General features: G+C 43.6%; 2 protein-coding genes across 2 annotated transcripts in view; one reads left to right on the plus strand and one right to left on the minus strand.

Annotated features, from left to right (window-relative positions):
• lifra (LIF receptor subunit alpha a) overlaps nucleotides 1-16,781 on the minus strand; it is a 30,020-nt gene that overhangs the window by 11,252 nt on the left and 1,987 nt on the right. Inside the window, exons 2-5 of the mRNA XM_080003813.1 lie at nucleotides 2,435-2,637; nucleotides 1,939-2,075; nucleotides 542-689; nucleotides 107-382 (exon numbers count right to left, since the gene is read on the minus strand). Coding sequence (XP_079859939.1) covers nucleotides 107-382; nucleotides 542-689; nucleotides 1,939-2,075; nucleotides 2,435-2,540 — 667 coding nt within the window. The 5' untranslated portion in view covers nucleotides 2,541-2,637. The remainder of the gene's footprint in view (nucleotides 1-106; nucleotides 383-541; nucleotides 690-1,938; nucleotides 2,076-2,434; nucleotides 2,638-16,781) is intronic.
• Nucleotides 16,623-16,781, plus strand: part of cep78 (centrosomal protein 78) — a 14,270-nt gene continuing 14,111 nt past the window's right edge. Inside the window, exon 1 of the mRNA XM_080003815.1 lies at nucleotides 16,623-16,668. The gene's annotated coding sequence lies outside the window, so the exon portion shown is untranslated. The remainder of the gene's footprint in view (nucleotides 16,669-16,781) is intronic.

A 16,781-nucleotide genomic window follows, 5' to 3' on the forward strand; every position in this document is an offset into this window, starting at 1 on the left:
GGACCCCACGTTGAGAACCGTTGCTCCACTTCGTATCACCCCCTCGCTATACTCTCCTCCTGCTATGAATCTATTCATTAATAATAACTCCATCGCTCATTCTTACATCCAACAAACACCACTGTTCCGGTCAGGAGGAGATTGTGTTGGCTGCTGCAGAACACGTTGGTTCCCGTTATGCTGGAAGGTGCCTGGTTGGTCCTGGTGATGGCGTAGCTCCGCCTGCTCAGCCTGGTCGTGTTCATTACGGTCTTGCTGTAGCGAATCCCCCCCAAGAGCCTTCTCTCTTCCAAAATGCAACAGAAGGTGGTGTTGGCTCCCACCGCCACAACTAGGTCCTGCGGGAACATTGAGGACCTCTTGTTGGTAGGGAGGTCCATCCCTGTACGAGGAGAAAAGAGAGAACGGAGACAAAAGTAAAATAAGATACACCGGACGGAAAAGGAAAATGAACATCTCAATTGTATCTCTAGGTCATTTGAGATGTAAGATTTTGAGCAAGCACCACGTCCGCATCAACCACAGCAAAACAGCATCCCACCTGGCAGGATCTGAGCGTCGCTCCACTCGCTGACCGTCTGGCCGTCTCTGGACCGGAGCCGGACCGACAGGGACGTGCATTCCAGGGGCTCCTGCGAGGTCCAGGCCCAGTGGCGCCGCCCGTCCTCCTGCTCCGCCCTGACGGTTTCCTGGTTGACGCCCATAACACACAGCGACCAATCAAATGAGAGCTCTCGACGAACGCTCAGCTCGGCAATCACTGGAGATGCACGTGCGCATAAATGCATCGTTTAGGATTATACATTGGAGTTTCCACGGTACCGTAAACAGCCAATTCCGGCCGATTAATTCTATCAATTAAATAGATCATTTAAAATAAAAAGCCAAGCATTGCGATTTGGTAGCTCGGTAGCCAAAGGAGGGCTCTAAGCTCTCGTTAACGTCTTAAAGGTGCAGTGTGTAGAAATCAGCGGCATCTAGCAGTCACGTTGCAGCACACTGAATTGGAGCGCTTGGACAGCTGCACATACTCACTACCCCTGCAATTCAGTTACCACAACAGTGAGATTGCTGGTTTTGTTGAGCTGCTGAATTAATCGTTGTTTATTATTCACTATGGAACAATAATACAACACAAAACTGTCCCTGAGTTCCGATTAAAGACAATATGGGACTGTCACCAAGTTTCAGTATAATTCAACCTGTCACTGGATACGACATATAACTAACATGGAAATGTCCAGTTCAAACTTCAAATAAAAGTTTCTTTCACTTCAAGCGCAAATATAAATTTCTATTATATTTATATGGTACTTGCAATTCGAAAAATAAATTGCAAACATTAGAAAAAAAATTTAAAATAAAATAAATGGCCGACTTCTCACTCTCGTTCATTGGAAGTCCTCCTTCGCTCACCGTGCGTTAAACCAAATGAGTCAAATGGAACGACTGGTTTTACTGAGTGACTCGTCAAGAACAGTCTCAAAAAAGAGTCGAGCCTTGCATCACGATCAGAGCTCGTGCACTCGGAACAACCAGAGCGGACGCTCCGCTGTAGTGACAACGATTAACACAATCTGCACAATTTTGGAATATTGTCAGGGGATAGATAAATTATTTATAAAATCTTTGTTTACCCTGAAGAACCTCCAAACAGCCGGCATTTTCCCTCTTTCCTTCTCTTTTTTGAGCGTCAACTACGCAACGTGGTATCGGGTTTAGAGTATTGAAGCTTTTTTTCACGAGTACAGTACATGAACGCAGTATCGGGCGTGTCAATTTGACCGGCACAGAATCTGAAAATATATGTATATATAAAACACATTGCCAATCTTCGAAGATAGCAGGCCATGCAACTTTCAAAGGCAAACTTCCAAAAAAGAAAACAAACATGACCAAAGGCCGAAGGAAGGACAATAAACATGAAGCAGGCCTTACGTAGAAGACGGTTTCATTAAGCTCGGTTCTGAGGATGAGGAGGTCGAAGGTTTCGTCTTCTCCTCCGAGCCAGGAAACCGAGAGCCGCTGCAACGCCGTGTCGGCCGACAGCCTCAGCTCCCGGGGAACGGCCGGGGCTGGAAGAAGACGATGCAAGACGGATGGAGAGACTGATTAGCGGAATTAAAGTCCGCTATAAAGGAGGCCGTGGAAGGACAACAAAACATGGAATTCCTCGCCCTTGAGAGTCTCAATAGCTGGAGGATTGAGGAATGGGGACTTTTTTAATTGATCGTTTACTGACCATAGTAAAAGTCAGTTCACTTCCATAAGTACTGGTATTCAGAAAATAATGGAATAACTCATAATCAGAGCAGCCAGATAGTGTCGTTAAATCCTGGATGGAGCTGGGAGCCGGACTCCATTGGGACTTTTCGACCGCGATTTATAACTGCAGTCTCTGCTCTTTAATTATATCCAGAGTGTTCATTCTCACCGTCTCTGCAGCGGATTTGTGTGGCGGAGGAGCCCAGGAGCACGAGGACGAGCCAAACGGGGCTGGGGTTCCGCGCCGGTCCGTGAGCGCAACGTGGGCTGAGCATGGCGGACGAGCGCTAGCATCGACGTCTGGTCTTCAGGTGGTCTTCAGGTGGTCTTCAGGGTAGTCATCCTGAGAGACGAGACACAGGCAGAGGATCCCTGTCGGGGGGGGGACGACACATCGAAAGGACTTTTAATGCACGGGTTTGTATATGTTGTCTTCAGTCCCGATACTGGACAAACTTATTCTTCATCATTTCACATGACATCTGGATTTGATATTTGTGACGGTGAAAACGTATGTGTTTGGAAACAGGCAGGACAGTGTTACGCCGGTATTTGAAACCAAATGTATATGTTTAGTACATTTGCGGACCTAATAGGCTACAGATTATATTATATTCTCTAGATCCTTTTGCCGCCCCTAGTTGTCTTTTAGGGGGTTGACAAGGTGTCAACCTCTGCAAATCAACATCAACAGGCACACGCATCCAGTTTTCGGAAACCAGACCATGACCTGGGAATCATCTGGTGCCCTGGGGGTACACACAAAATCGAGGGAATCCCACAGGCTCCATGAATACCACAGCCCTTTTTTTTTTGCAGTCTCTTTTCTCAAGAACGGAAGAAAGAAGAATTTAAGAAAAGTTGTGTGAATGAGGCCGAGTGTCTCCCTCGTCAGTTTTATCCGTCATATAAAAAAAAACGGAGGATTTACAGATGAACCGAGTGCATTGTCATTGAAACGATTGGATTGTATTGGATAACAATGTCGGGGATGGTAGCTCAGGAGGTAGAGCTGGTCCTCCTGCTAGCGTGCTGTAGTGTCCTTGAGCAAGACACTTAACTCCTAATTGCTCCTGATGGCTGCGTCCGTCGGTGTTTGAATAATTGTAAGTCGCTTTGGATAAAAGCGTCTGATTAATGTAATGTAATGTAATTTTGATGCAGCTCAGCACGTCCAGACGGAGGACAGTGGTGGTGTTGTGTTTGCCAGGAACAAGTACTTTAATTCATGGATATTTTTAGTCCTTGTTCTGGGCATGCACAGTCTTTTGATTAGATATCGGGTGAAGAGAATTCATGAATTTGAATCCGCCAAACTACAAACTTCTCAAAACCAGATATGTTCAGTACTGGATCTTAATTTAACCCCGCCAGTGCATGCTGGTTGTATGTATTGTAAGACTTTCTCAGACATTTGAATGGCACAGTTTAACAAAGTGTCAATGATTCAGTCCTGTGTTCCATAATGGAAGATGCAACTGACGGTTGAAATCATACACTTGGTAAACACACTCTTTCTGACTTGGTCACAGAGCCCTAAAGCCCCGGGCCCCTGCTGGCTCTGTGTTTATTGAAAGTTTATTAAGATGACACGTGTCGCGTGTGCAAATTGCACCAAATTCGACACTGCACGTCCTTTGGTCCACAGCAATCCACCTGCCTTGTGTGAAGTAGATTGGACGAAAGGTTGGTTGGATAATTGAAGGACATACGGAAGCAGTCTCATACCCCTTTTGCACTAAGGAATTTTGAGGGCCAGTTCGGAGCCGGTGCCTAATCTCGAGCCAGTTCCAATGAACGCAGTATCGACTCCGTAATGACGCGTTGACTGGAGTTTTCCAAGTCCTGGTGACACGCAGAAGTCAAAAACAAGCTGACACTTGCGTTGCCTGTTATAACTTTATTATGACTAAGTGAGAAGGTGGCTGTTTACTACCTGTAGTGCACGGAGTCCTGCCTCACAGTGTCTCTGCCGAAGGAAAACACTCCGTGTGGACTTTCCCAATGACGCGGTTCCATTCAAACGGATGAAACACTGCACGTCCCTCAGAGAAATTTAAACAACCCTCTAAACTTTCGTCGCAAAAATAAAATGGCCACGATTCAGGCCCGTTGCTCTGGAGCTGCAAGCGAACTCCAAGTGTGAGGACACAAACACAGAATATGTTTTGGATTGTTTGTGCGTGCGTAGCCAGAACCTGCACGTATATAGCGAATTGGATGATGAGGTCACCAAGCGTCTTACTCCACAAACTCACTCGCTCCACCACCCGACCAGAAGTATTCGAACGTTGACGTGTCGGTGATGTACGAACATTCAGCTACTTCCGGTCAAATTTGATTGGTTTTTCACTAATTACTTCTCCATACTATGTGGATTGATTTGGATGAAACTTGAACCACGAGATGTCTGAGATGTCCCAGTTCTAAAGAGACCTCAACCTTGTCCGTAGCTGCAGCGGTTGTCCTGTTCCAGACACTTTTAGCCTGAAAAGTGCCGAGGAGAATGTGGGGATAGTGTGGTTTGAGCAGCCACACCTGACCTGGATCTGGGTATGGGATCAGTGTGGCTGCATGCCTGTTGCTCGTTGGTTGGTCTAACGAGTGGCAGGTAAAACCCCCATCCCTACACACACTCAGGAGAGGAGCCTGTGGCATGACACATGCTATCTGCTGGTGGGCTAATTCCAACTAGCCCACTCTCTAGAATAAACTGGTGTTTACAACCCCTGTCTTCTGGGTCTCCGTGCCGGAGGTCCCTGAACATGCCATTTGGGTGGCGCGTGGTAGTTGAAGCTGCCACAGAGAATAATTATAATAATAATACAAACAATAACACTCGGGTTCCATCCCTACAGGATGGACCCCTTATAATGTTATACTTGTTTTCAGCTCTATAAGATGTTCATTTATCCTATTCTGTTGGTCTCATTATCTAACCCAATTAAATAAATGGTTGGCCGTGCACGGTGGAAATTAAGGGGGTAACGGTTCACCGATATGAATTGGAAACCTGTTTTAATATAAAAGATGCGACTACATCAATACGCGGACCCATAGATTGATTGAAATGTACCATGAACCAGTCGATGGCCGATTGTAAAGTTACAAATATGTTGACTGCTTTGCTGCTAATTCCACTTTAATAATAATAAATAATAATAATTTACATTTATATAGCGCATTTCAAAAAACCCAAGGTCGCTTGCAGGAGAGGGGCAGAGGGTGGGGGGGAGACTGATTAAGGGAGAGAGGCGCAGGAACAAACAAAACAAAGGGATAGCTAAACTAACTAAAACAAACTAATGGGGATGGTCATGGTGAGGGTTGTCTTGAAAGTGTCCAAGGTCGGGCCGTTACGGAGTACAGGAGGGATAGCGTTCCAGAGGGTGGGGGTTGCCACGCTGAAGGCTCTGTCCCCAAAAGTTTGTAGTCTTGTACGGGGGACGGACAGAAGACCCATGTCTGAGGACCACAGGTTCTGGGATGGAATGTGCTGGTGGAGGAGGTTGGACAGGTATTGGGGGGCGAGTGCGTGAAGGGATTTGTAGGTGAGAAGGAGGAGTTTATAGGAGATGCAAAACTTGACCGGGAGCCAGCAGAGGTGGATGAGGTTGGGGGTGATGTGCTGCCAGGGCAGCTGAGCTCTGCACATACTGGAGCCTGTCCAGGGCTTTGCTGGAAACCCCGGACAGGACTCCGTTACAGTAGTCCAACCGGGAGGTGATGAAAGCCTGGATGAGGGTTTCTGCCACGTTTCTGCCACAAGTCTGAGAGTGAGGGACGGAGACGGGAGATGTCTTTGAGGGGGTAGAAGGCGGACTTGGTGATGGATTTGATGTGGGATGAAAGGAGAGGGTAGAGTCCAGGATAACACCAGGTTGCAGACCTCGGGAGATGTTTTGATGGAAGAGCCATCGACCAGGAGGAGATCTCCAACCTTCCGGAGCAGCGGCTTTGGGGCCACAACCATGAGCTCGGACTTGTTGCTGTTGAGTTTGAGTAGGTTTGTTGTCTTCCAGGTTTTTATGGCATGGAGGCAGTTGACCAGAGACTGTGGGGGGAGCAGAGTGGATGGTGAGGTGCTGAGATAAAGCTGTGTATCATCAGCGTAGCAGTGGAAGTTGAGACCATCGTGACAAATGATCTGGCCGAGGAGGAGCAGGTAGACGATGAAGAGTATTGGACCGAGCACAGAGCCTTGAGGGACGCCATGGTTGACTGGGGCATGGGGGGAGGAGGAGCCGTTGATGTTGACAAACTGAGTTCTGTTTGATAGATATGATTGAAACCATGATAGAGCTGTACCGGTGATGCCAAGGCGGCCGGATAGGCGTTTGAGGAGGATTGTGTGGGAAACCGTGTCAAAGGCAGCGGAGAGGTCCAGAAGGACGAGGATACTGATGTTACCGGAGTCTGCAGCGAGGAGGAGGTGGTTGGTGATCTTGATTAGGGCGGTCTCTGTGCTGTGGTGTGCTCTGTAGACTGACTGCAGGGGTTCGTAGAGCTCATGGTTGGAAAGATGTTGATGGAGCTGGGCAGCCACTGCTCTTTCCTCAGTAAGGTCCTTTCCAGGACCTTACTGTGGAATGGAAGTTTAGAGATCGGCTGGTAGTTGTTGAGATCGTCAGGGTCCAGACCAGGCTTCTTTAGGATGGGAGTGATGGAGGCGATTTTGAAACTGGGGGGAACTGTACCAGATGCTAGGGAGGAGTTGATTATGTCTGTGATGGAGGGGCAGAAGGTAAGAAGGCAGGCATTCACCAACGCCGTTGGCATAGGGTCCTTTAGAATAAACTAAGCTGCTGCAGAAGACTCACTGATCCAACATTACAAGTCATGTTACTTTCGAAATCATTATTTGTTTTGTTTGGAGACACGGTGAATATGACACATAGCGTAGTGTAGTGGATTACGCAATCCACCGCCCTGATGCAAGGCGGAGCGCGATAGTCTCTTAGTTAGGTTTAAAATGTCCGTTTTATACCAGTAGAAACTAGCGAAAACAAATAGATCTAAAATAAAAAGCACGTCCCAACGTGCCGATCAGCGCTTCAACTGATTATGATATTGTAACGTTCTAGACGGCGGAAGAAGCCACAGGGTTGTTATTACATGCTGAGGTTTTTTGTTACCTTCCAGGCTGCTGTTTTGGCCCTAACCTATGCTGTTGAACCGACAACCAAACACTTCTCCCTCTCCCTCTCTCTCTCTCTGACTCAGTCTCGTCACGCACTCCCTCTCATGAGACTTATGAACCCCCTACAGTAAAACACATTATAACTGACAATTGACAATACTCCAATGCATTCAGGGTCATTACAATATATAATATTTTACGACCGGTGTATCAGAATTAAATATATTACCTATTATTATATCTAAATTCCACAAAGTGACAAAAATACTTGAGATTTCCTTGTCTTTTATGAAATATATGTATTTGAAGGTAAGTAATACCACTTTTATAGAATTGGGTTATGAAAATTTCAAATGGAAAATGAATGTCTACATTAAACAAATGTCAAGAACTGATTCAGATTGCATTGTATCGCATCGCACCAAATTGTTCCATCTTAAAATGTATCGTCCTTGAATCGTATCGTAGCCCATGTCTTATAAGGGAGAGATGCACACCCCTAGTGGAAATACAGACATTAATTATCATATTATTAATATAATTAATATTATTATATTATTAAAACATATTCATTGATAATAATAATAACAATAATAAGGCATTTGGTGCGTGCATAAGCGCATACATGTGTGCATGCATGAACGTGCATAGCAACGTACATGCAGTGGCGTAAAGACGTGGCTCTCGGCCCCGTTTTTCCCATAGCAAAACAAACAGATTCTTAGAAGGTTTCCAAGTTGAACCAACTGTGAACCGGCACTAGCACCAACCCAGGACCAAAACTGGGTTTGCGTTGGTGGAAAATACAGGGATACACAGAGATTCCTTCCTTTATAGTTCGATAACTAACCTGCAGCCTTAAATACAAGATTTAACTATATCACGATATTTAACAAAAATCCCTTACAATAGCACATATCACGATATCAATATAACAATTATTCCTGAACAATTCACGCCAGGGATTAATATGTAAGTAATGTTATCTTACCTTATCTTGTATATTGCCGAGCAAGAACAAACACAACTGGCATGCAGCCTTTGGCACGCAAACTCTAAGTAAGTTCACCTAAAGACCAGACTCTGACAAAATGAAAACATGAGTGGGAGTCATGTGTTGAGAACTAGGAGTCCTACTCTCTACAAATTCTTACTTAGAAATCAGCAGATACTGATTACAACCAATTCGAGGAGCAGGTAAAAGAGTGGAGCAGTGATAGGACAACATCGGTGGCCAAAAACAAATAGTCACAAACGCACACACACACACACACACACAAACACAAACACACACACACACACACACACACACACACACACACACACACACACACACACACACACACACACACACACCTCTATCTCTGCTCCACTTCAGTAAACATGCTCTATTGACCATCAACCTTGTACCGTGGTTGTAGGTAAAGCAAGAAAAGTCCAACGGTAGAACTACACCAGCATACGGGCGCGGGGCGGAGCGCCAACTGCGCGTGGCCACGTGAGCATTTTCCACCGAAACAGGAGAGAGAATTACATAGAAATGTTTTTGTAAACCGTGCAATCAATTTAAATGTGTTTTATATGAGCCTACCCTGTGCCAGAGACCTAGAGCTGCAGACGGATTTACTTATTGATCAAGACCCGTTTTAAATACAAAGAACAAATATACATGCATACAGTACAAACGTAGCCGACTGACCAATTTCAACAATTACAGATGTATCTCACATTTCAATAAAATAAAAAGTTATTTATTGCAGACTGCTATAAAAAAAATATTTAATATTTTTGTGGTGTGGCGATGGTGTGGTTTGAGCAGCCACATCTGTCCTGGGTCTAGGTAATTTGGGGCCAGGATCAGGGTGGCTTGGCTGTACACCCGTTGCTCATTAGACTAATCAACAAGCAACAGGTAAAACCCACATCCTTACACGCACACAGGAGAGGAGCCATTGTCATGACATGCTGTCCATCTGCTCCGGGGCTTGTTCCACCTAGCCCACTCCCTACAATAAACTGGTGTGTTTCTACTCCATCGTCTGTGTCCCTGTACCTGAAAACGCCACTCGGACGGCGTGTGGCAAGCGAGTTGCCTGCAGAGTTGGAGACCATAGGACATATTGTAAACAAGTAAACGAGACGGTAAACAACATCAACATGTTATGCAATTTTTAAACAAGTAATAGACGGAACTCACAAAGATCTATTTATATTTTTCACACAATAACTAATGAAAGCATCGGTGGTATTTTAAACATAAAATTCATTATCAAACTGTGTGTTATGTTATATTATAATATTCAAATCGCTGTTGTTTTCCATACTCCCTCTCTCTACGACAAGGCTGACGCGCCTGGGACGCTTCACCATGCAGCAGGTTAAAAACTACGCTCTGCCCCTGGTGTAGTCCTATCGTGACTCAAACTCTACTGACGGTAGTGCGGTCAATATTTATTGCCATGTAAACAGAACATTGTACAGTCAACATCAACCATTTTGCAAGTGTTTGCGGGATACGTCAAATAGGGCACACATACGAGGCTTGTTCATTTTCATACGATTCCTGTTGCGAGTCATGTTTTATGGTTTAGTTGTAAGGCAGTGGATAGAAGTTTAATAAAAGCTTAATGTCAGCTCAAACTTGGTAAAGCCAGAATCCTGAAATTGTCCTTTAGAATTGTATCCATGTTTAGAATAACCAGAATTAAGCTAAATGTTATTAGTTACAGATTTTTATAAACAGCTAAATAGTTGTGGGGAGGTAGATAATACACAATAGTGTATAGTGCACAGTCATAAAGTAGGCATTTTTTCACTTCAATATTTATTCAATCCTTTGAAATCATTGAAAAGGATAGATGCAGTATTTATCTTTTCTTAACACATTTTGCTCTGGTTCACACAACGATATTACAGTGATTTAGAACTACTAGTGCAGTGCCCATTCAAAACATGCCTGTTGGGAACGGTCTCCAGCAATACACCTCCCGATGCCCCCAAAGAGCTGAGCGGCTCGCTGTTAGCTTGTTTATTTAAAGTTTATTAGTATTACACGTGTCACGTGTCCAAATTGCACCAAATTCGCCAATACGTCCCTGGGTCCCCAGCGATACGTCCGCCAAGCGCGATTGTCCGGATAATCAAAGGACATACAGACAGAGATTCCTTCTTTTATATTTGGAAGTTACTGTTTGGAATGCTCCATCTCCTTCAAGTCTTAAGCAGTTAATGAATTTCAGCAGAAAATGAAGTGAAAAATGTCATAATGATTGAAGGCATGCGGCTCTCAATAAGAGACTGATAAAGTCCAGCTGCAAGCTGACAGTGGTGGTTCGCAAAGCAGTGAGAGAAATGTAATTCATGTACTTGGACTGTGTTGAACAAGAGTTCATTTTCAGTTTATAAGAGAAAGAATATGAAGGTATAGACTGAGGATCTACTACCTAGTAACTATAACTATACAATTAATCCAAAAACAGAACAGCGTACAAGTCGACAATAGGCGACAGGTTGAACACTCAATGTGTTTAAATGAGCGACTCCTTCGATTTACTTTTCAGGACATACAGTTTTGATATTTTATTTTTTCTCTTTAGGTTTTTTTATATTTTCTTTTCTGTGGCTGCAAGAACTTATCGTTTGAACTTCGTCGTGGGAAACTTCCAAATACTTGTGCTTGACATGCAATTTTGGTTAGAGAGACAAGTAGGCTTGGAACACTCCCCCATCTTCTCTGTGCACTGACCTATAAATAAAGTAGATGCAGCCTATGCATAGCAAACCTCGGGATACGCTGTTGAAGTTGTACCCAGTTTCAGTTTTAAAAGGCTGTGCTTGCTATAACATTTTATTGCCAAATAATTGTATTCTGGGATAGGTTTACATCCACTACATGCCAGGAGCTGCTTTGAGCAAATGACATTTTGTGGTGTTTTAATGAGGGCTGAACGAATAATCAAATTCAAACCCACATTGCAATTTAACAGAACGCAATTTTCAAATTTCCAAGTGTTTATTTTTTTTTTCTTACGTTACACAATCTCACCAATTAGGCGAGACAGGCAGCCGCTTTGCGCGCCATCCCTGGGTGGAGGGCGAGGCGCAGAGAGGGAGCCATCGGGGCACAATTTGCACACCAGCCTCACTCCGACGGTACCGACGTAGCAGCGGGGGGTGGGGGGGGGGGTGATCGGCACACCAGCACAGTATGTTTTAATTTTACGTCTCCTAATAGAACGAAACAAGTGCGTAGGGAACTAAACTGTGCGTATTGGGGACACTTTCTCTGTGCCCCTGCCTATAGCGATTGTTTTAATCCTACGCACTGCCCCCCGGTGAGACACTGTGCTCCTGCCTGGGCCACGGTGCGCTGTTTGTTTCCTGTTTGTTTTTGGGGTTTTTTTAGAAGCTTTTATATACATATACATATTTATACATACACACACACACACACACACACACACACACACACACACACACACACACATACTGTATATGCATATATACTGTATATATATATATGTGACCCACCACAGCAAAACCCGCATTGTCGCGCATTTCTAAAATTGCCATGAGCTGCCAAATAACTTGAAAAAACCTTTTTAGAGGGAAAATGAGATTTTTCCAGATTCGTGTTCCTTTATGTTCTTTTATCTCTCAGCGCATTTTCAAAGCCGAGTTTGATTTATAAATAGTTAAACCGTGGAGTTAAATATTCCCGTTAGATTACATGGGGAAACACAGTTCACTTACCGAGACGCTGAAAAGCCTCCCGTTCCTAGGACCAGGTCGTTAAGCGAGGACCCATGTTATTTTACAGTAAGGGGGCGTGGCCATTGCGAACGCTAGTGTAGTGAATACCGACAGACTGCGGGAACGAGACTGAGATTGAGAAAGCGTGATGCACAAAACAATTAGTCGACTAAAGGCCTGAAGTGACGACTAATAATCGTCTAGGAAATGTTTTATTTGGGGGGCAGCCCTCAGTTAAACCTCCTCAATAAGTTATGTTTCAGGCTTTGATAATTTTCTCACCAATATAAATTCACTGAACAGTTTGGAAGGTAGATGCAAGGCTTTCTGCGTTGATTCTACAATGTCATAATTGCGGTAAATATAATTTTTTACATTTCCCATAGTCTGTGAGAAAAAAAACGGCCCATGGCAACAAATCTAGAAGGGCGTAAGGTATTGCGACTGTACAAACATGTGGCAAATGTAAAAGTCTTGTTGGTTTCAACAAGACCAGCACCTTATTCAGCCCTGATGCATTATGAGAATTACCTTTGTCTTCTATCAAAGGTTAGGGTTAGCGTTTCCGTTATCCAGTAATTGCTGGTTTTTGACCGGAAAAATCTGTTGAAGTCCAACATATATAAATCTCTCCGGTCATAACGTCCGCTGAGGTTGGATGATTTCGATAAAAAATTCTGCGGACCTGTTCACTTCCACCCTCAGCAAGTTGCAACGGAAAGACAATGACTTTGGACGATCTAAAGCTGATCTTTCACATCTGACCAATCACATTTGTCGATATAAAACGAATCCCCGCACTTCGCACTTGTAAACACAGTACACACAGAGCGGAGACAGAGCCACAGCGTCCAGAACTCTGAGAAGTAGAAAAACAATGTATCGTTGGGACACATACATTCAAAGTTTGGTGTTTTTTTTGGATATTTAAGTTCCGACCCAAAGCAGATAGTAAATATTAATTGAGTAAAACATGTCGGCGGGACCACAAACTTTATTATTTATTTAGACCTACTTGCCATATTAATTTAGTTTTGATTTTATCAAAATTGTTTTTAAATGAAACGTTGATTAAAGTGGCTGCACTTGTTACTTATTGTTAATGTAATTAATCGTAATTTTTATTTACTTATTTTTACAATGGCGTTCACTGGCGGGACTTATTTTATATTGAATATTCAATAAAACATATTATACATCTACATGCCTTGATGATGTCACTCTCTATATAGCCCGCTAATCAATTGTTTTTAAGCTCGATAAACACAAATAATATTTGACCTGAATCTCTCCCATTTGTCCGGGAAATTGAAATCTTCCAGGGCATATTTACTGGCACCATTTTTTCTAACAGAAACTCTGGTTAGGGTCACTGAGCGCTGGCTAAGCTGATCTCACCTCCCCCGCATAATGAGTAGGTACCGTATGGTACCGCTGCAGTAACGGCAGCTTATTTGCTGCCAACTCTCGTAAGTTATTGCTCTTACCTAGTTCCTCCCACGTAGCTTAGTGTTATTAGTAAGTAAAACTACTACAAGTAGACTACTGCTACTTTACACAGAACTTGCATTTGTCCAGGAAAGGTTAATAGATCAGGGATATTTTACTTCTTCAACTCAAAAGGTTTGACAACTTTTCATTGGTCACTACACTCTGGAGTGTAGTGAGCTCAATACTAATGGCCACTGTGGGGCCATTAGGTTATTAAAATGCCTTCATCAAAGACATCTTCAAGGTGGCTATTCAGCCACAGAATTTACATTGATTTTCCACTGGTGCTGTGTCATTTGCAGTTACCACTTTCCTATATTTTGCGTTATTGAGATTTTAAATCAAAATTGCACTAAAACATGTTTTTAATTTTATTTTCAAAATGTCTTCTCCCATTTCATTTCAATTGTGAGTCCTTCACAATACTGCAATAAGTAATTACTCGATAAGTTATGAATGTTCAAAATAGCAGCTTAGCAGACAAAAGGCTGAATATATTAAAGGTTATTGAAAAACATCAAATAACCAATACATTAATATAGGCCGAAGTAGGTCACTAAAGATTCGACTGCTCCTGCCAATACTGACTACCAAGACAGTCATTATTTTCATTAATGAAAAACATACTATCTAACAAAAGCTTACAAATACGCATCCAATAAAAAAGACAAGTTGATGTCATCGTGAATATGAGGCAAACCCTCGACCACTCCCTATTGTTTTGTGTAGTATGACAAAAATACACCGTTGACCAAAATGGTCCAACCCTGAATAAAGCATGAGCCCACATGTTGCAAGACTCAAGGTATGCGTCAAAGCCAAAGTGCTCCTTTGTGTGCAAGGGTGTGTACAAGTAGGGGTGTATGTGTGTGTGTGCATGCGCATGCGTGTGACGGTGTGTTTGTCTCCAAGCTTCTCCGGTGCAGTTGGTCTGGTTTCCCCGGAGACAAGCTGGGGCAAGCCTTCAAAAAACTCGGTAGCTTGACTCTTTCACACACCACACCACCACCACAACCTAAGCATTGTTCCATTACAGGGGACATTACCTGGAAAAGCATTCTGAAGACACGCGCGCGCACACGTGCACGCAAAACCAGGCCCATTACCGAAAACAGGGTTGCCTTGGGTTGTCTCGCTGTGAGACAACACAAAAACAGGTGACTCCATTACAGAAAGTACTCGTCTGCTTGGTGTGGCTTGAGAGGTGCAGTCTCACAGCGCTGCCTATTCTGCCCAGTAGAACAACAACAAGTCTGAAAACAGGATATACTGTGCCGCTCTGCTTCGTGGCCCCTGTTTTATCAGCTTACGTTTCAATTCTCATTCTCTCTCAAGTCATTATTCCTGTCTTGTGGGAGAGTTATAAAACAAGGATTCGTTTTGGCATTTAACACAGATCACAACTGTTTAATTTTGTCACTCCACTCAGAAGTCAGCAGTTTATCTACACATTTAGATGGCATTGACAATAACGAAGAGAGTGCTGTCACATTGGACCTTTGGAGATAACAGACATCGGGTTCATGCCAAATTCAGCAAAGGCTGATTTTCCTTGACAAACCACGGTAGGTGTGCGCAAACAAAAAAAAAGGAGAATGCGTCATGGACGCTCCAAGGCATCCCCCAAATCACCACTTTGAGACTTAGGGTCAAGGTTGAGGTCTGTAAGCTTTAAATCAAAGTGGCCCCGAAACAGCTTTTATGATTACATCTCTGGAGTAGCTAAATTACACAGCTAAGAGTTAAGACCATATGTTGTTCTATTGTAAAGAGTATAGTATAATTGATATGCAGAGAGGGAACCCAAGAATTTTGCCATGTCTTTCAGCCAGATAGCGTTTGATATAAGCCAACGAATCCAGAGTACATTGAGGGGAGGGGGGGGAAAAAAGACGATTCTGGGAAATGTAACCAAGAAACTAATAGCTACACGCACACGCACACACATACACACACACACACACACACACACACACACACAGACACAGAACAATCAATAGCTCTTAGCTTTCCTTGTATGCTTCTCCTTGCAGACAAAATAACCTGACCACAAACTCTTAAGGCAACAGGGATATTGTTACTATAAAGATAAAATGTAACTCTGAAGCTACATGATATGCTGCCTGAAATAGGGCTAAATGGGGAGGAATGGGCTATCCAAGCCTACACACATTCAACATAATAGCCACCCTGCACTTTGCCTGTGACGAAGGGACAGATAGGACAGACAGCCGCTCGATGGAAGCGCTGGGGCTGGAAAACAGAAAATACAAGTGTGCACCCAACATGTCTCAAATGCACACACTTGCGTGTATAAGTAGCAATATGTCAGTTACCACGCCAGAGGATCAGTGAGGGGTATGTAACACAAAGTTTCACACTGTTAAAAAAAAATAGTACCCCTAACCCTAACCCAAGAAAGCAAAGTGTTCTGCCGAAAATACATCTGGACAAAAATAGGGACGGAATAAGGCCAAATTAACCGGACAAAGATTAACTGCTTACAAACATAGAGCACACTTCACCAAACTCTCAGGTGTCAGCTTCCCTTTTTCCAGAGGATCCAAAACAAATGATCCTCTTTGTACATAAACATATTATGTACAAATACAGCACTGTTTTGTGTGTCATACTTTCTCAGAAACCAATAAACACAGAAACTACTATGAAATTGGATTATGGAATAAGGACAAAGTTACGAAACAAGGGAAATCAAAGACTACCTTTAAGAGAGACCAAGGTGTTTGTGTCACTTAATAAGCGTGAGATGGTTGACTTAAGTGGGAATGGGACAAAATCCTCTCTTCTCGCAGGTCTGCAGTCTGTAATTAGACTGTCGCGGTGCGACCACCAGAGCAAAATAAATCATACAGCAACACTTGTGCCAGTCTATGTGTGGCGACATTCTGAAACTGAATCTAAAAGTAGCCCAGTGATTATGCCTGACCTTTTGTCCTGGACCAGTGACAGACCGGAGAGACCGGATGTCGGGGAGAGAACGAGTGAAAGAGAATGAAAGGGTAAAAAGAGTGAGTGAGCCTGTTTTTGTGCGTTGGCTCTAGTGAAGAGAGGACATTCAGTCCTCCGTGACTATGTAGTGCTTGGATCTTGACCAAACGGTGTTTCCTTCCTC

The sequence above is a fragment of the Zeus faber genome (assembly GCF_960531495.2).
Source record: "Zeus faber genome assembly, chromosome: 7".
Classification (NCBI taxonomy): Eukaryota; Metazoa; Chordata; class Actinopteri; order Zeiformes; family Zeidae; genus Zeus; species Zeus faber.